The sequence below is a fragment of the Temnothorax longispinosus genome, chromosome 5 (assembly GCF_030848805.1).
Source record: "Temnothorax longispinosus isolate EJ_2023e chromosome 5, Tlon_JGU_v1, whole genome shotgun sequence".
NCBI classification, from domain to species: domain Eukaryota; kingdom Metazoa; phylum Arthropoda; class Insecta; order Hymenoptera; family Formicidae; genus Temnothorax; species Temnothorax longispinosus.
The window spans coordinates 22985843-23003160 of record NC_092362.1 but is presented as its reverse complement, the minus strand read 5'-3'; the positions used below and the strand labels follow the sequence as shown (position 1 = coordinate 23003160).

The 17318-nt window shown below is 31.9% G+C and overlaps 1 protein-coding gene across 6 annotated transcripts in view; it reads left to right on the top strand.

Moving 5' to 3' along the window:
* LOC139813261 (neuroendocrine convertase 1) overlaps positions 1–11487 on the top strand; it is a 52512-nt gene extending 41025 nt beyond the window's left edge. For all 6 annotated transcript variants that reach the window (XM_071778641.1, XM_071778642.1, XM_071778640.1 and 3 more), the window contains 9 exons: positions 1397–1668; positions 3049–3261; positions 3820–3920; positions 4743–4808; positions 5925–6077; positions 7670–7839; positions 10307–10440; positions 11114–11245; positions 11308–11487. In XM_071778641.1, coding sequence (XP_071634742.1) covers positions 1397–1668; positions 3049–3261; positions 3820–3920; positions 4743–4808; positions 5925–6077; positions 7670–7839; positions 10307–10440; positions 11114–11245; positions 11308–11433 — 1367 coding nt within the window. In that variant the 3' untranslated portion in view covers positions 11434–11487. The remainder of the gene's footprint in view (positions 1–1396; positions 1669–3048; positions 3262–3819; positions 3921–4742; positions 4809–5924; positions 6078–7669; positions 7840–10306; positions 10441–11113; positions 11246–11307) is intronic.
* Positions 11488–17318: the final 5831 nt, after the last annotated feature.

The window sequence follows — 17318 nt, the reverse complement described above, 5'->3', positions numbered from 1 at the left end:
AAATATAAAAGAAATTTAAATGACTAATTTAAAAGTATAACAGTTTTTTTTAACAGAAAAGTTTGTCATATCGCTTATAAAATATATAATTTAATTCTTATAGTATATACAATATCTGTGTATGTGTATATAGGGGAGACCGGGGCAAACTTGACACTAGGCTTTTCATGCCAATTTAAATCTATCGTAGAAACTTGCCTTTTCTACTGTAAATGCGTCTTTATGTGCTAATATTATCAACTTTTGGTGAATTCTGAGTTATGGTGTAATTTTTAGCGCGACATAAGCGTTTTTGATGGTAAAAAGTAATTTTTCTGATCTCTCGAAAATTTCTACTCTTCTACTCCCTTGCATTACATATAATATTACATAATAATACATATATATATATTTTTTTAATGTTATACGGATATACATGATATGTATAATAATAAAACAAAAATGTGAAAATATTATCTACAAAACGTATAATATTATTTTGTAAATTCAATTTTAATTATTAAAAATAATTTACGAAAATACTATATATTTCAAAGAAATAGTTTGTATTTTTTATATAGAATTGTTATATTTTTACGTAATATTATTTATCACGTATCATATTTTTATAAATGTTAAAACACAAGATGGAAGTATTTGTAACTCGGTCATTCGAATAATGTAGTAACGACGTGAAAGATCAGTCAATATGGTCTAATAAATAATTCACTCGCTGATAAAAGTGTTAACGTTTGACTATAATTAACGTGTCAATATTAATGAAATTCGCGTGAAATCGGATCGAATATGGTTAGTCGCTTCGTTCGCAAATCAATCCATTCACAGATTTACAATCTAATTATGTATTAAATGTAGCTCTACATCAGGGTAAAATCATTTATGCAAAACGCAAGCGATCTAACTTCGATTGCTGAACATTAAACAAAATAAACGTTGATAATAAATTACTTGACTAGCGTTATTTAAAAAATATTTTTTCCATCAAATTCTTTTCTCTCTAGAGAACAATCTCTATATTTCTAAAAACAATTTTTATAGATACAAGGGAACACAATAGGTTTAGGATACTCTGCAGACTTCACTTGTAATAAAATACGTGTGGAAAGTATTTTATTTTATTTTTTTTTTTTTTATATAACTTACGTCCGAGGCATAATGCTTGCATGTTTATCAATGGATGTTATATCGTCCGCGTGAAATTACGTACGTTGTATTCTGAATTTCAAAGTCGATCGAGTAATGCGGTATATTACAGAGTGAAATCTTAAGACCTCCCACGTAGATGTTCCTATTATTTGATTCCTCGCCTCGTGCACGACGTACTTTGGCCGGCATCGCCGACCCCGATTGAACATTACTGTTTCACGATCGTATTACAAATTCAACTACTCCTCAGGGATGAACGGTCACGGCACCAGATGTGCTGGCGAAATAGCGATGGAGGCCAACAACCAAAAGTGTGGCGTCGGTGTCGCCTTCGAGGCTTCCGTCGGTGGCATCAAGCTCCTCGATGGCCTGGTGAACGACCGTGTGGAAGGTGAAGCTCTGGGATTCAAATCGGGACTTATTGATGTCTACACAGCTTCATGGGGACCGGCGGACGATGGAAAAAGTTTAGAGGCACCTGGTAGACTCGCTGTCGAAGCGCTCGAACGTGGCGTAACAGAAGTCAGTTTGCCACCAAATTATCTACTAATATATATAATAAACAATATCTGTAAAATTAAAATATATTTGTCTTTAATATATAGAAGAAAGTTTATAACTGCAGTAATTTAGATTGAGGTTTAGGATTGAAACAAATAATAGATTATCCTAAAGGCAAAACTATACTTTGCCATGATCCTGTTATTATCGATAACTTTTAAAAATGCGGCGAAATTTTTGCGATAATTATATATATATATATATATATATATATATATAAAAATATAAATATATATATATATATATATATATTTCAGTTTTTATCAAATATAATATTTATTTTCTGTTTCTGGTAACATTTCTGAAAAGAAAGAGAGAAGGTTATGAGCTTTGTACTCAAAAGTCTCTTTAATAGGATTACGAATGGGTTGACTTTACGTCAGAGTGAAACAGATTTTCTGGTCATTTAACGTTTAAACAAGCTTTTAACACCGACTAAGCTTAACTCGGTGTAGTTAAACTTTAATCGCGTTTTCCACGGTGATACATTACTTGTTGATTATTTTTTCAAACAGTAAAAAAATCTAAACTGTTTTTCTTCTCCGCTTTTTTACTTGTTACAAACTTATCCCTCTACTGCCCGTAATTTTTTACAGTACTTAGTTACCTGCGGACTGCGTACTCTACGTGAATGTCCGGTAAAGTAAATTATGTCTCGCGATAATTAAGTTTATTTTTTAATTAATAAATTCCTGTAAAAATTATTAACTCAAAAATATTTATTAACTCATTATTTAACACTCGAAAGTTTGACTGAAATTAAAGATGATTAGGAAGGTGTGACGAAAAAAGATTTGAGAATAATTTAATCTCATAAATGTATAATATGAGACTCGAAAGTTATTGCGTGTCCCAACTTTTATCGAAGATTTTGTTACCTTAGTATAAATCCGTTTTGATTCCAAAAATGTGTCAGCTTTAATATTATCGGCGCAGACATTAATTCCGAAGCTCACAAAGAGACGCTAGCAAGACACTTGCGTTTATAAAGTGTTCTCTTCTCATTTCTTTTTGAGAATTAAATATGGACGAAAAGAGTGTAACAACGACTAGAGAGAAAGGCTCGATTTACTTGTGCATATTTTATAGCGACATCTTTTATGCAACAGCATCTTTCTTTCTGCGAAACTATAGCATATTTTCTAAATGACGCAGCAATTTTTGAATATATAATAATTTTCTCTTTTATTTATCTTTTAGTTTGTTGGTGAATTGTTATATGCCCGAGTAAATTATTTTTACAATTCGATATTTCAACGTAACATGAAAATTTTATTACTTCGTAATTTAATTTTGCTTTGACATTGCTTGTGCAAATATTAATACCTGAATATTTGACAGGGTCGTAAAGGCAAAGGTAACATTTATGTATGGGCTTCTGGGAACGGTGGCTCTAAATCGGATGACTGCGGATGTGACGGATACGTTGGGAGCATATACACCGTGGCTGTCGGATCAGCCAGTCAAACCGGAAGATTTCCTTGGTATGGGGAAAGATGTCCTGCTACTCTCGCTACGACGTACAGCAGCGGCGCGTATTATGATCAGATGATAGTAAGTATTTCCCTCGGTGTGTTAAGCCCCTTGCACAATAGGCGATAGCGATAGCGATAGCGACAGCGACAGCGACAAAGGTGTAGCTACAGCTTTGTCGGCACCTTTGTCGCTGTCGCTATCGCTATCGCTATCGCCTATTGTGCAAAGGGCTTTAGTTGAATTAAAAAAAGATAGCTGATAATTTGTCAATTTCAATTTGCTTTATTAATAAAAACATATAAAACATTTACAAGGCGCGCAATATCTTAATATCTTAATCACACATGTATGTTTTTTCTTAATTTTCTCTTTACGTATTTGCAAAGTAAGGAAAGTATATTATTCTTATCTAAAACAAGAACTGTTGCTGTAATCATAAATGTACCAGAATTAAAATGTCATATGCTTTTACTGATGGTATAGTAATCTATTTAGCGATTTTCTCAATTACCTCAATTTCGAATTTTTAACATCTCCTTTGGAATCGAACGAAAAGATAAATATCTGATAATGAAAGAAAAGATTCATATTACGAAAAGCCCGAATAATTTAATAACTTTCCTTTGCACTGCGTAGGCAACAACGGATCTACGAAACACCTGCACGACTAGGCACACGGGTACTTCAGCTTCCGCCCCATTAGCCGCCGGAATATTGGCTCTCGCGCTGCAAGTAAAGTACGAACATATCCCAGCAATCTCCCATTGAAACTTTTCTTTGAAACCCGGAAGCGCTAACTTGATTATAAGTACTCAACTACATATTAATTTTAGTTGCGCCGTCAATAAAAAGGAATACTTCTTTAATCCAAACTTTCTTCTCTCGTATTCATGATATTCGCTCTATTAACACACATTTCGCCATTAACTCCGAACTTTAGGAACTCAAGAAATTGAATTTGGAATTTTATTACCACATAATAACGTATAATTATAATAATTATAATTATAACAGAATAAACAGTATAATTATATAACCATTAATGTAGAATAAAGGTGAACGTACATTAAACAAATATGTTGAAAGATAGTAGTTTATAACGATATAGGTACATATTGAAGACTTTTATTGTTTTATCAAATATTCGCACGCATGTAATAAATAATTTAGATCATAAATTATAACGTTATTATTACAAAACTTTTTTTTTCAAAGTTAATTTTTCAAAGTTAGTTTTTACTAATATTATTTTTACATTTTATAATATAATTCTTTTTGAGATTGAATTTCTCATTCTATTCTTGAAATCGAAATATTTCTTTATGGTTTATCATTTTCTATCTTCATTACGTCTTAAGTATGTATATGTACGACCGATATATGCGATGCATGTGAAATATACAATATTCGATATATCGAGGGAATGAGAATATTTGAGTTTTTAATTTATCCTTGATTAACCTACGACCCAAAAATAAAGATGTTATAAAGACGTTCTCAGCAATATTGCCAATATTTTAATCGAAGATCGAACTAACGACTTTACTTTATTTTTACAGCGAGGACTTAACGTGGAGAGACATTCAGCATCTGATAGCTTGGTCATCGGAATACAGTCCTCTCCGGTGAGCGTCTCCCGAATAGCAATTCAGGCCACGTGTATCTGCAATTGTGCCAGTTTAAATTCTTATTCTCTCATACTGCGGCAGAATAGGTCGCGGCGTCGTTTGCAATATAAAACTGTAATCCAGGTGAAATCATTTTTCTCGATTTCGATCCGTTAAAAATTCTCAGTGCAATCAACCGTGATTGACAAGTAAGGCGGAGAGTCCACGAAGCAAAATGATGTTGAGTGATAATTGAGCTTCTCAGAAGTCAAACTGATCAATCCTACTTTTTATAATTAAAGTTCTTTTCCAATATTTAATTTTACATATGACAGAGCACATAATTAGATTATGGCTTCATCAATTTTCTCTCTTTTTTATTTTATTGAGTCGATCAGTTTTGCTTCTGAGGAACTTTTAATTACGATTGCCTTTAAACACTTTTTTCCGATCTTTTCAAGCACGTTTACAGAAATAACTTAATCCGTTTGAAAAATCCGAAATAACTTTTTGACATTCTATGGTATCGGATATATTTGTTACATTTTTCACGATATCAAACACATAAATCAACTGTGCTGTACGTGAAAATTATTTCAAACAATGATATGTAACTTTTATCGAATAGTTGTCAAAGAAACGAGGTCGTGCATACGATGACGGAAGAAAAATTGCTGCTCGATCATGCCCATACATACGCAGATGGTCATGCATATTTCTAACCGTTATTGCTTGTTCACGTAATTTATATTCCGTGCTAATTGCGTTGTATTGTCGTCTCGTAAAAGCGATCATGATAGCTTTCGCATAAACGTATTCCATTTACGTTGATGACAATTAGTCGTAATCGTCTTTTATTAGCATACATGTGATATTTGACAATTGATGCTTCGAAATATTTTACTTTTTGTTCAAGGAACAATATCAAGCTTTGTAGTAATATTCTTTATAAATCTATCATTGTTGATTTAAAGAATTTCAATAATAATGTGAATATCATTTTTCTTCCATTATTATAGAAATTTAAACGAGAAAAAAGAAGTCTGAGAGAAAACAATTTTTCTACTTTACATCCGCTTATGGCGCAACTTCTTTCCCAGAATGAGAGCTTTAATATTTGCATAAATTTTCCAGCGAAAATCCGGGCTGGTTTAAAAACGCGGCTGGATTTTGGTTCAACTCGCGCTTCGGTTTCGGACTTATGAACGCGTACGCGCTGGTGACGACGAGTTATAACTGGACGACAGTGCCGGAGAAAACTATTTGCAAAGTGGATAACGCGTACATGTGAGTAAATTAGTTCAGCGGATTTAGTGCGGTGGCTTAATTGCGCGATACGCGAACGTCGTACTAAACGAGCAGCACAGGTCGTACGAATAAAATTGATTAAATGCTTCTGCTCTTGCTTGCAGAAGCAAATATATTTGCGCGGCATTTCGTGCAATATACTTATATTAAAATTATTAGAGCGGCAAAGCGTTCAATTTACAGATCTTTTTCATTTTTTCTATTTTATTTTGGTTGCTCAAAACGCCTAATTTCAATATTAGATGTTTCTATATTATTTATATATATATATATTTGTTTTTCAATATTTTTAATACATTATATTTGTTTTTCAATAATAGATTTTTCTAATTTAAATAAGATTAATTCAGATTGATAGTGAGATATTAATGCGGATCGGACATTTACGATGTGCCACATATTTACGCTGGATTATTAGATTTTATTTTACGTGATCTATAAGTACTAAAAGAATAACGATTTTTCGCACCGTTCTATAATCCCCGAATGTCGCATCAATCGAGGGAGGTGACCTCCTTTTTCAGGGAGGCATTTGCGGATGCTCGAAGAAGCGCGCGAGATAAGAAGCGCATCGTTAAGTTCAACAAGAATTTAACGACGCGATCAACAAGATCGTAAAGGTCCTCATTTGTTACGTTACGACAGTGGGCAGAGAAAATGGAGCGTCTTTTGTGGAGGATTTTGCTCAAAATACGTTTCTGAAAGGGCAATTTGTTTAACAGCCGGAACTCTCCGTACTTAGATCGCTAAATGCAAATGTGCATGATCATTTTAAATAGCTATGACCGTACGCGTAACCGAGAACATATGCTAATCTCGTTACAAAACGTCCCGTCCTCTCAACCCATGTAATTCAAATACACACGTATCTGCATACTTTGAGGATTTACCTTGTTTCATGTCCGCGTTGTTACCTACTTCACGCCGAGCCATTTGCGATTACTCTCATAATCTCACTGTGAGTGATGATATATTATAGTCACGAAGGCAGCTTCATTAATTCTGCAGGCTTTTTACGTGCTGTATTATCATCATATCTTATCTATAATTTCAAAATTATTCCCCCTTACGATTACATAATCTCAAACGTTAGAATATAGATATTTCAAATGCCGAAGAAACGATTTATAATCATATGTAGGTTTGTGTATGTGTGTATGTACACATTGAAAAAAATTTATTATTTGTAAGAAAATAGATTTCTTTGAATTTTAGTTTCCTTAATTCAAAAAAGTATTAGATTTGAGAAAATATTTTAAACTCAGAAAAATGTTTTCTTAAATCTACTCAATACTCCTTTGAATTAAGAAAATTAAATTCAAAGAGATCTATTTTCTTGCAAATAATAAATTTTGTTTCAGTGTATATATTTATATACTTTGCGTTTTTTAAATAGGAAATTATTTGAATAAAGAATTTCTGCACATTTCAATTGTACATGAAGGCCCACTAGATCCTTCGTACGACCTGTCAATATTTCAAGAATATTCAACGGCTCCGGCGTTTTGCGAAATGCTTGTTTCCAAAACTTCACTTGCCTACGCATAAATATCTAATGTTTTTCGTTGCAGCGCCGATACGAGACTGATTTATGGAAATTCAAAGAAACTGCAATTCAATGCCGGTAACGTTTGTCGGACATCGGGGAACGAAATAATTTCTTTGGAGCACGTGGAAGTCGAGACGAATCTCAAGTACTCTCGTCGCGGCGCGCTGCAAATGCATTTGACTGCGCCTTCAGGTATTACATTTTTTACTTCAACCATTTATCATATCTTCAAAAGTTCCCTCTACGTGTCCCGGCTGATAAATAAAGTTCGTGTACATGCTCAACGAGATCGGAAAACAGCACTTTTTTTTCTCATTTCTAAACTTCTGACTGTAGAAAAAGAGATAAAAAAGTAAGTGGTGCTTTTAATAAAACTTATGCAACAAATGGAGCGCATTAGTCTCTTGAGTCAGTTTACTTGGCTATGCTTCATTTTAAATGCACCTCTGGAAACGTCAATCTTCATTTATATCCGACTTACAGAGGTGAAAAGAACGGAAAGTCGAGGGAATGAGAATAGCAACCATGAGAATGGTCACGGAATAGGCCATTTTACGTTCGTAGATAGAAAAGAGAGACTTCTAAAAATACCATGCAAGGAAAGTCCTCTATAATTATATCGGGGCTAAAGTCTCCGAGAATATTCTTCGAGGCTAAATGTAAATACATTTAACTATACATTCATAGAAACTCGCTTGTCAACTGAATTTATCAAGTTCTATTCATTGTTCCATTGGAGTTTATGAAAGAGGGAAAAACTAACAAATCCGAATGGAAGTAATACGAAATTTCTTAATATGCACCTCTATTGCGTCGTATATTTACCGCAAAATCAAATCTGCGTCTTTTGCAAATTTATTATTTAAAATACTTTTATTTGTCTAGAAACTAAAACTTTAGTTACTTTAAAATACTTTAAAATACTTTTATTTGGTTAGCAGCTTAGAACTTTAAACGATATTTTAAATTACATTAAATAATTTATTAGTAATTCACAAAAAGTAAAGCATCAAGATGATTGAAAGAAAAAGCACTAAAAATAAAATATATATCCTATTATTAAAAAATAAGTTTTTAAAAGAATTTCTCTAAGTTTATGGGATGAATAGATATTACGCAATTTTAAGATTATCAATCAAGAGTATTGCATAATTTGATATAACACAGCTCTGTTAAGGAAAGGTGACAAATAGCGAACGGATCATTTCAACGGAATTAATACCACCATTAATATTGCAAGTCACGTTTCTATGTCGCATAGTAAATGCAGTTAACAGCACAAATACGTTCTTACTTCAATTTATAGCTGGAAATTCAATTTGATGCTACTTCGATGCGGCCTGTTTATTCGAAGAGGGACAGAATTGGATGGAAATAGGATTTATTCGTTCAATAAATATTGCGCCGCGTTTAGTAACGTACATTACTATATAAACTTGATAAATGTATAATAAATGTCAGAAAGGAACTCTATAACTTCGTGTCAAATAGAACGGTGCTTCAGACGTGGACATGAACGAATAGATATATAGGCAATCATCACGTTGGCCAATGCGTTATTTAATTCCATACACGTTTACCGATTGACATTGTTATCGACAGACGATGTCACTCGCAGCGGAATACCAAAAAAAATCCGAAATGTATTGAAATGCAAGAAAAGAATGACGAGTAAAAACATCCAGACGCATCTAATGCAACAATATCGTAGTTTTCGGATGTAATACTTTTTCATTTTTATATTCACAGATTTTACTGGCAATATTTTAGCAAGAGCACTCTCCATTTCAAACAAAATCAATATTATATTGCATTTTTTATGAATACGATAAGGGGAAGGAAGTCGTTTTTAAACGTAAGGCAACTTTTAATAGCAATTTTTTTCCTTCAATTTCAAGGAAAAAGTTTTTCAGACGATTAATTTACATTCTTTATTAAAACCTTTCAATTTTTTTTTCAATCGTCCTAAAAAACATTTAATATTACTTATAACAAATATCTGTAAATAAAATAGTCTAATTTTTATTATATTTCATATTTTTATCATTATTTTTAATATCAGTAAATTAAAAAATATAAAATTTTATTTTGGACTTATTTCTATTTCCTATGAGACAGAAAAAAATGTTATTAAAAATACTTTGATAATAATATTTATATTTCATTTGTTGTAAAAAATAGTATAATTTTTTACGTATTAAATAAATCAAGAGATGTTTGCAATTAAAATTATTTAAGATTTCGTGAAAGTTTAATTTAAAAGAGATAGAGAGAGATAGAGAGAGAGAGAGAGAGAGAGAGAGAGAGAGAGAGAGAGAGAGAAAAGATATTTCCTTTTACTTTACAAAATCTGTGTAATTAGGTCATATAATATTATTCAAATTACAAGCTTTACTATACACATGCGAGAAAAAATCAATAACGTTCATATGCAACTGTAATTAACATCCATGGAACCGATCGTATTTAATTATTTTAAACTAGGATGTATGCGCGTGCTTGTAATAAATCAAATTTAACTTGACGTTTTTAGCAAGACGTTATAGCAAGAAAAACCATAAGAAAATTTTTATCACAACATTCTTAAAATTGCGTCTGTGAATTGATGTATACATAAATTTTACTTACCTATGCAAATCACGTATACTTCGTTTCTTAGGGACCTTAGTCCGGATTCTAAGTCCAAGGAAGCTGGATAATTCTGACGCTGGTTTTACGAAGTGGAAATTCATGTCGGTCGCGACGTGGGGCGAAGATCCTCGAGGAACGTGGACTTTGGATATACTTGATGAAGTAAGACTTTGAAAGTATCTTATCGCGGATTCTGCAGTTATCGATATATCATCATGTTGTGAGAGATCTTCAAGTATATGTAACCTCCTTATTATTTCTAAGAAAATGTTACGCAATCGTATATTGTACTAACACATAAACAATGAAAACAGAACATAAATTTGATCATAACACGAAATATAGCTATTCCTTTCGTGAAATACAAATTTCCATAAGGAAACTTCATGTTACCTTAAAAGCATTTTATATTAAAAATATAAATACATTACTCGGTACGATGTATTGCTCAAAACATAGTAATAGTAAATACACACATCAATTCAGGGAAGAATATCTTGATTAGGCACATAAGGTAAGAGGGTTCACTCCCTTTTCCATCAACCGCCTTAAATTATAGCCCGTGGATTTCAAAGGTCTATATACCACACAGGAATATGAATAAATTAACATATATCTACAGAATATATATAAATAAAAATGTTGGAAATTTTCAAGGCACTCTTTTTCAAACGATATATTAAGACCCACGGTTCCATCGGGCGATTACAAGGGTTACCAAAATGTTTAATGCGAGTGATTGATCGAATATTGATCGGTTGAAATTACCTCTCCGCATATCGGCATCTGTCATGCGAGTATATTTAATTGATCGTGTATATTTACGCGCTTTTAGATAGGCCCGGAGCGGAATAATGGTACAATTGGGGCATTTACATTAATTTTGCACGGTACCGTGCAAATTCCACTTTACCGCAGGAATGGACCGCGAATCTACAACGAAGACTACAATCGAATACGCAAAACGGTAAATAAATACCATATAATTTGATTGTTTATTATATATTTTACTAATATCGCCTTTTTCAGTACGACATGGTGGAATCGAACTCAGTAAATTCCGAAGATGAATACGACCGAAATATATCATCGCCAGAAATTAATACCATCTTGTATAAGCAGTGGTTAAAAAAGCTATTGTTAAAAAGATTATGATAGTCAACTTTCTAGTTGTATCGTTGAATATTAAATTATTGAAACAATTAGAAATACTCGAATAATTATCACAATCCGCCAAAACCTTCACATTTATTAATACTCACGCAGGCTTACGTCACGCTTTTAAAATAGACTAATCGTAATAGTAATATTCTTCATTAATTACATCGAGCTTCCGTTCTAAGAATACAACACAATATAATAATGGCAAATTTATGAGATTTATCAGCATGCATTAACAAATGCTAGATAATGAATTGTGATATCTTTGTAATGATGCTAACATAATTAAATATTTCTTGCGTATATGCCAGCGTGAGTAGTTCTTTGTAACATGTCCTGTGTGCGTGTGCGTGTACGTGTGCGTGTGCGTGTGCGTGTGCGTGTGCGTGTGCGTGTGCGTGTGCGTGTGCGTGCGTGTGTGCGTGTGCGTGTGTGTGTGCGTGCGTGCGTGCGTGCGTGCGTGCGTGCGTGCGTGCGTGCGTGCGTGTGTGTGTGTGTGTGTGTGTAGGTATAATTCGAGATACGTAATTTACCTTTAATTCGTTATAGAACGTCGAGCGTATCTCTCCTATCCCTTTGTGTGCGGCTGTCTGGACCATTTAACAACTGACATTGGCAGTAATAAACATTGCTGAAATTCGAGACTGTACGGAACTAGATAACAGTCCTTGCCTCTGTGCATACAAGGTATAGTGTAAATCATGAGTTACAGGCGGACGTAACTGAACCGAGGTGGACTTGCAAATGACGAGCATTAACTCCTTTGCAATTGCATGCGGCTAACAATAAGATTCAGGAACGAGCTTCGAACAATAGCATAATTATGCGTACTTATCTCATTGCGTCAATTAAGATTTCATTAGCGTATTATTTTTAACTTTGATACATAAATGCTTCATATACTTTCAATCCTCTTTCTCGAAAAACAAGATATTTCTGGAAAAACAGGGTTTACACGACATAGTTAAAGGTTTTAATATTATCGACATAAATAAACATACTTATTGCAAAATTTCTCTCAATTCAATTTTTACGGAAAATTTCCTTTCCGCGAATATTTGCTTTAGATATGCAGGCTCTTTTATGCACCATTCTAGAAATCTACATATATTCGGTTTTGCAATCGTGAAATGTCATATAGATTCAAAGATACCTACATGCGAGCGTTTCCTTTTGCACGTACCACCGATTACCATAGAAGAAGAAAAAGAAAAACATTTGAGTTTACAATCTGAATCATCTTTACAACAGGTAACATTTGCACTCTACTTTGAATATTTAAATTCAATAGTACAAAGCATATGCAAAATTAAATAGTATTTTATTCTTTATTATATCTTGCAAAGATAATATTTTACATAAACAATAAAAAACATCAAGTTTTTATTTTGTAATAAAGTAAAAAATTTTGCAATAAAGTATCGATAATATAATAAAATATTACCAGTGTAAATAAAAGATTTCATGGTTAAAATATTTTATATATAATTGAAAATAAAGATTAATTATTAAAATATAAAAATGTTAAACAACATATATTTATAACATATCTACATATTTATAATACTACAATTGCACAAAAGTTTTACATGTTTGACAAATTAAATTATTTTCATTTTTTCTATTTCATAAACTACAAGTATGCAATTTTTTATTTTATTTCAATTCAATTCTATTCTATTTCAATTCCATTTGAGAAATCGAATATTATATTGTTTCAAAATAACGCTTGATTAATTTAAAAGTAACAAAATATAAATTCAATATTCCATACTGTATTAAATTAGGTATTCTTTAAATGAATAATCTACATAATTCGCAAAAATATTCTGATCTATGTAGGAACGGCTTTTACAAAACTGATATACCGTTAATACACTACCGCTGTTGTATATCTGCACGTTCCGACTATAAATCATTTGCTGTACGAACCTGCAAGAATTGAACATACACAAGCTCCCGAGTATATTTTACAATGATATATAACTTCACAAGCACGAGCAAAATATTGCAATTTATCGTAACTAAGAAGCATCAGAATCCTTTGCTCTTTCCGATTCGATATAACTTTCGAATCAATTATTTTATTTATTTCTTTTAAACATTAAACCTGAAGCAACATTTGAAACGGATGGATTTAGTCTGGTACAACGTAGTCTACCGCTGCTCATTTAGGAAATTAGTTTTGCGACAAATTTAACGCCGAGAAGTTGGCCTAAAGTAATTTCGCGAGAAAGATGATCCTGCGCGTCGCTCTAATGTCATGTACTGAAATTTTACACAGTAATATTCCAGCATAATTCATCAAAGAGAACCGCAATGGCAAAATCAAATAGCTTCATTATTGGTGAAATCAAATGATATCATAATTTCAATTTATTAATACGCTTACATACATAAATGAAGTGGCAAATAATAATCCTCACAAAGTATATGATCAATATAATAAATAACGTGAGCAGTTAGTTAATTTCATATTGTTTGTAAATTCCTATTTCTTCTTAATTACTCTGATTGACGTGTCAAATGCGGATTGGATTTCTTGAGTCGTTTCCTGTAGATTTCTTGGCCGCTAAATTCGAATTTATCAGTAAAATTTTTCTATCACGTCTGGTTTTTAGACAAACTGAAGTCAAATATGTAAAAAAAAAAACGTGTTTTTGGCCATTTTTGACAAAATATAGGAGATAAACTTGATGTGTTAGAAAATTCGAAAAAATTTTAATATAAAGGTTAGACAATATATTTTAGATTAAGCAAACCCATAATTAATCCGTAATCCCCTATCGCGAGCTACAACGTTTCTTTGTGATGGGTTGCGCGCGCGCTGACGCCTCACCAGTGTTGGCCACCACAAAGAAACGTTGAAGCTTGCGATAGATAATTGCGGATTAATTATGGGTTTACTTAGCCTAAAGTATATTGTCTAACCTTCATTTTATGATTCTATTGAATTTTTTAACACATCGAGTTCGTCACCTATATTTTGTCAAAAATGGCTTAAAAGATGTTTTTTTTACATATCTGATCTTAATTTTTCCAAAAACTAGATATGCTAGAAAAATTTTACTGACAGATTCGAATTCAGCAGCCAAAAATCTACAAGAAATAATACAAGAAACCCAATCAGCATTTGATACGCTGACCAGTGTTATCATTGTTTTTTATATATAACCGTCAAAATAATACGTTACTAGATACAAATTACTAAAATCATTTTATAAATTAAATTTCGAATTTGGTAATAGAAGGTTCTTCGTTTCTTCGTATAATTGTAATTTAAAAATTACCTACTGAAATATCTTTCAAGGAATTTTTAGGAATTATATATAAAATAATGAAATTTGTCTATAATATAATTTAATATTAAATTTGATATTCTGCGTAGCTTTTAAGAACATTAATTATTTCCCATAAACTAATGAACGAACTAGAAAACTACTTACACAGCTGGATCGTGAATTGCGAGTGAATTGGAAAGATAAAATCTGAATTAAATCGGAGAGACGAGATCTAAATTATATGATCTAAGGCTGAGATAAGCCCGAAGTAAAACAAAATTAAATTTTTGAGTATCCAGAGAATTTGCTACACGCGGTGTAGCAAATTACGACATATTCTCGGAGAGTTCTACTATTTTAAATTCCTTTAAACCTCCAATAACGAAATTAATTAAAGCTATTTGCTTTAATTTATCTCTCCAAATATTCCACATCTCATTTTTGCTAATAACAAAACATGTTTGCTCTATAGTCTTATATATTAGAACTAATTTTTCTGCTTTATATTTTCTTGTATACACGTCCGCGCATATCAAACTTGTATGTAGTTTATCTACCAGGGAATTGCAAGTTTGATGTACTTTTTATTACAGGTAGAGCGCCTCCATTTTTAAAACTTTAGATTCATGAGACCAGATACGGTAAAAAATAGCACTATATGTATCAACGCATATGTATTGCTTCCTGGAAGTTTACCCGTTGAAATAACGCGTTTGAATCACTTTATGGAAAGATTCCGATACACGAAAGGAATCGTATTACTTTCATCATCGGAATCGTTCTATAAATAACAGCTTTCATTTTACTATCCGGCATTAAAAATGCTATCCTGAGACACTTATTCTTAGATAATTGAATAATTAAACTATTATAACTAAAATTACTTTATCAATTGCGTAAGATCTTTCTTGCGAAATAATGTTTAACTTACATGCCCTCAGGCGCGATGAGTTTTACCAAAGACCAGAAAAAAAACGCTCAAAATAATATACGCGATTATTCTGCAAACATGCAACGATCGATTGCCACGCAATATTATTTATTTGTACCACGTTATTGCTAAAGTTTTGATTAGTGACAGTCAATATATCGCGATACGATCAAAGCCGTATATAAAAACCGCGTGTAGAAATTTTCGATGCGACGCAAATTATGATGTAATTACATTTCGTATCGATTGGGCACGAATAAAAATTACTGACGCCTACTCATATCGTTCCAAAAAAAGGTCTCCTTGACCTTTCTCAACGAACGAATTTCAGTGGACGACTTTCGGTGTATTTTTTAAAATCGGAGGGCTATACGTTTTTACCAGAGGACGCGCGAATTAGTGACAGCTTAATAGTGCTGAAATAGTGCGAATATAAAGATTTAGGCGGCAAAAGTACAAATCGATATACATTAGAGTTATTTTAGCTTTCTTTTTTTATATAAAAATTCGAAACTTTTTTTTATCAAAAATCAATATTTTTATATTTTATCTTTTCGTATTTCATGTTTACAGTTTTAAATTCTATAAAGAATCAAACGTTACATTTCTTTAAGATTGTGCTTCATTTATTAACAATCAATATACAGTACAACCTCTGATGTACAAGATGAAAATTAAAAAGAAAAGTGTAAATAACATATATAAATATAATTATTTTAATTAAAATTATTTTGATATATACTTTGACAAAACTTTTTAATTCAATAAAATAATTATTCGCCAGTGATAAAATAATAAACCATAAAATTTTGTCGGCCTAACTGGCAATTAATGTACTACAACGACGTTTCGACCCGTGCTTTGGGTCCTTATCAAATTACGTTATAAGCAATGCTGGAACAACACAATTTGTTCGTATTACACAACAATAAATATACATTGGTAGAAGTAACAATGCAAAACTTACATAAATTGCGCGTCAAGTTTTAAATCTAACTGTCATCGTTATAATATGTGGTCCGAAATACAGCGAACATCAGGGACATGACCGTGCCATGCAGAGCCCGGAGAGCGACTAGCACATACACAATAAACAAACGCAAACTACCATGAATTGTATAGATAGCAAATCTAAAACTTTTTAATTATAATGAACGTATTCTGATCACAAAATATTTAGCAGCAGAATTTATATTTGTCTATTGATTTAATAATTTAGTGTGTCTACTAAAAATCTTTAAAATGTATGTCTAAATAGCATTATACCTTTCACGATTATAATTTATAATCAATATAATTTAGTTTCTAAAAAATTATTGCACGGATTTATCATAAAAAGTAGCTAGTCTTGTAACAAAGCGCACAAAACAGAAAATGTTAAAATATAATGTCAATAATGTTAATAAATAATTTAAAAAAATAGATTTAAAAAGAAATTAATATTTCTATTAGAAAATGGTATATGTAATTGTAATATATTGTCAGTATATTATTTAAGTTGCAAAAAATGCTAAATCAAGACAATTGTACTTTTGTTCGCTGATGCTTTTATCATGGTCGAACAATGAAGAATAGAAAAGAATCGCTACGATTTCAAGGCAATTTCAAGCTGTTTCCAAACGGACATGTACGAATACACGCCAACTATAATAGTGAGCGACTATAAT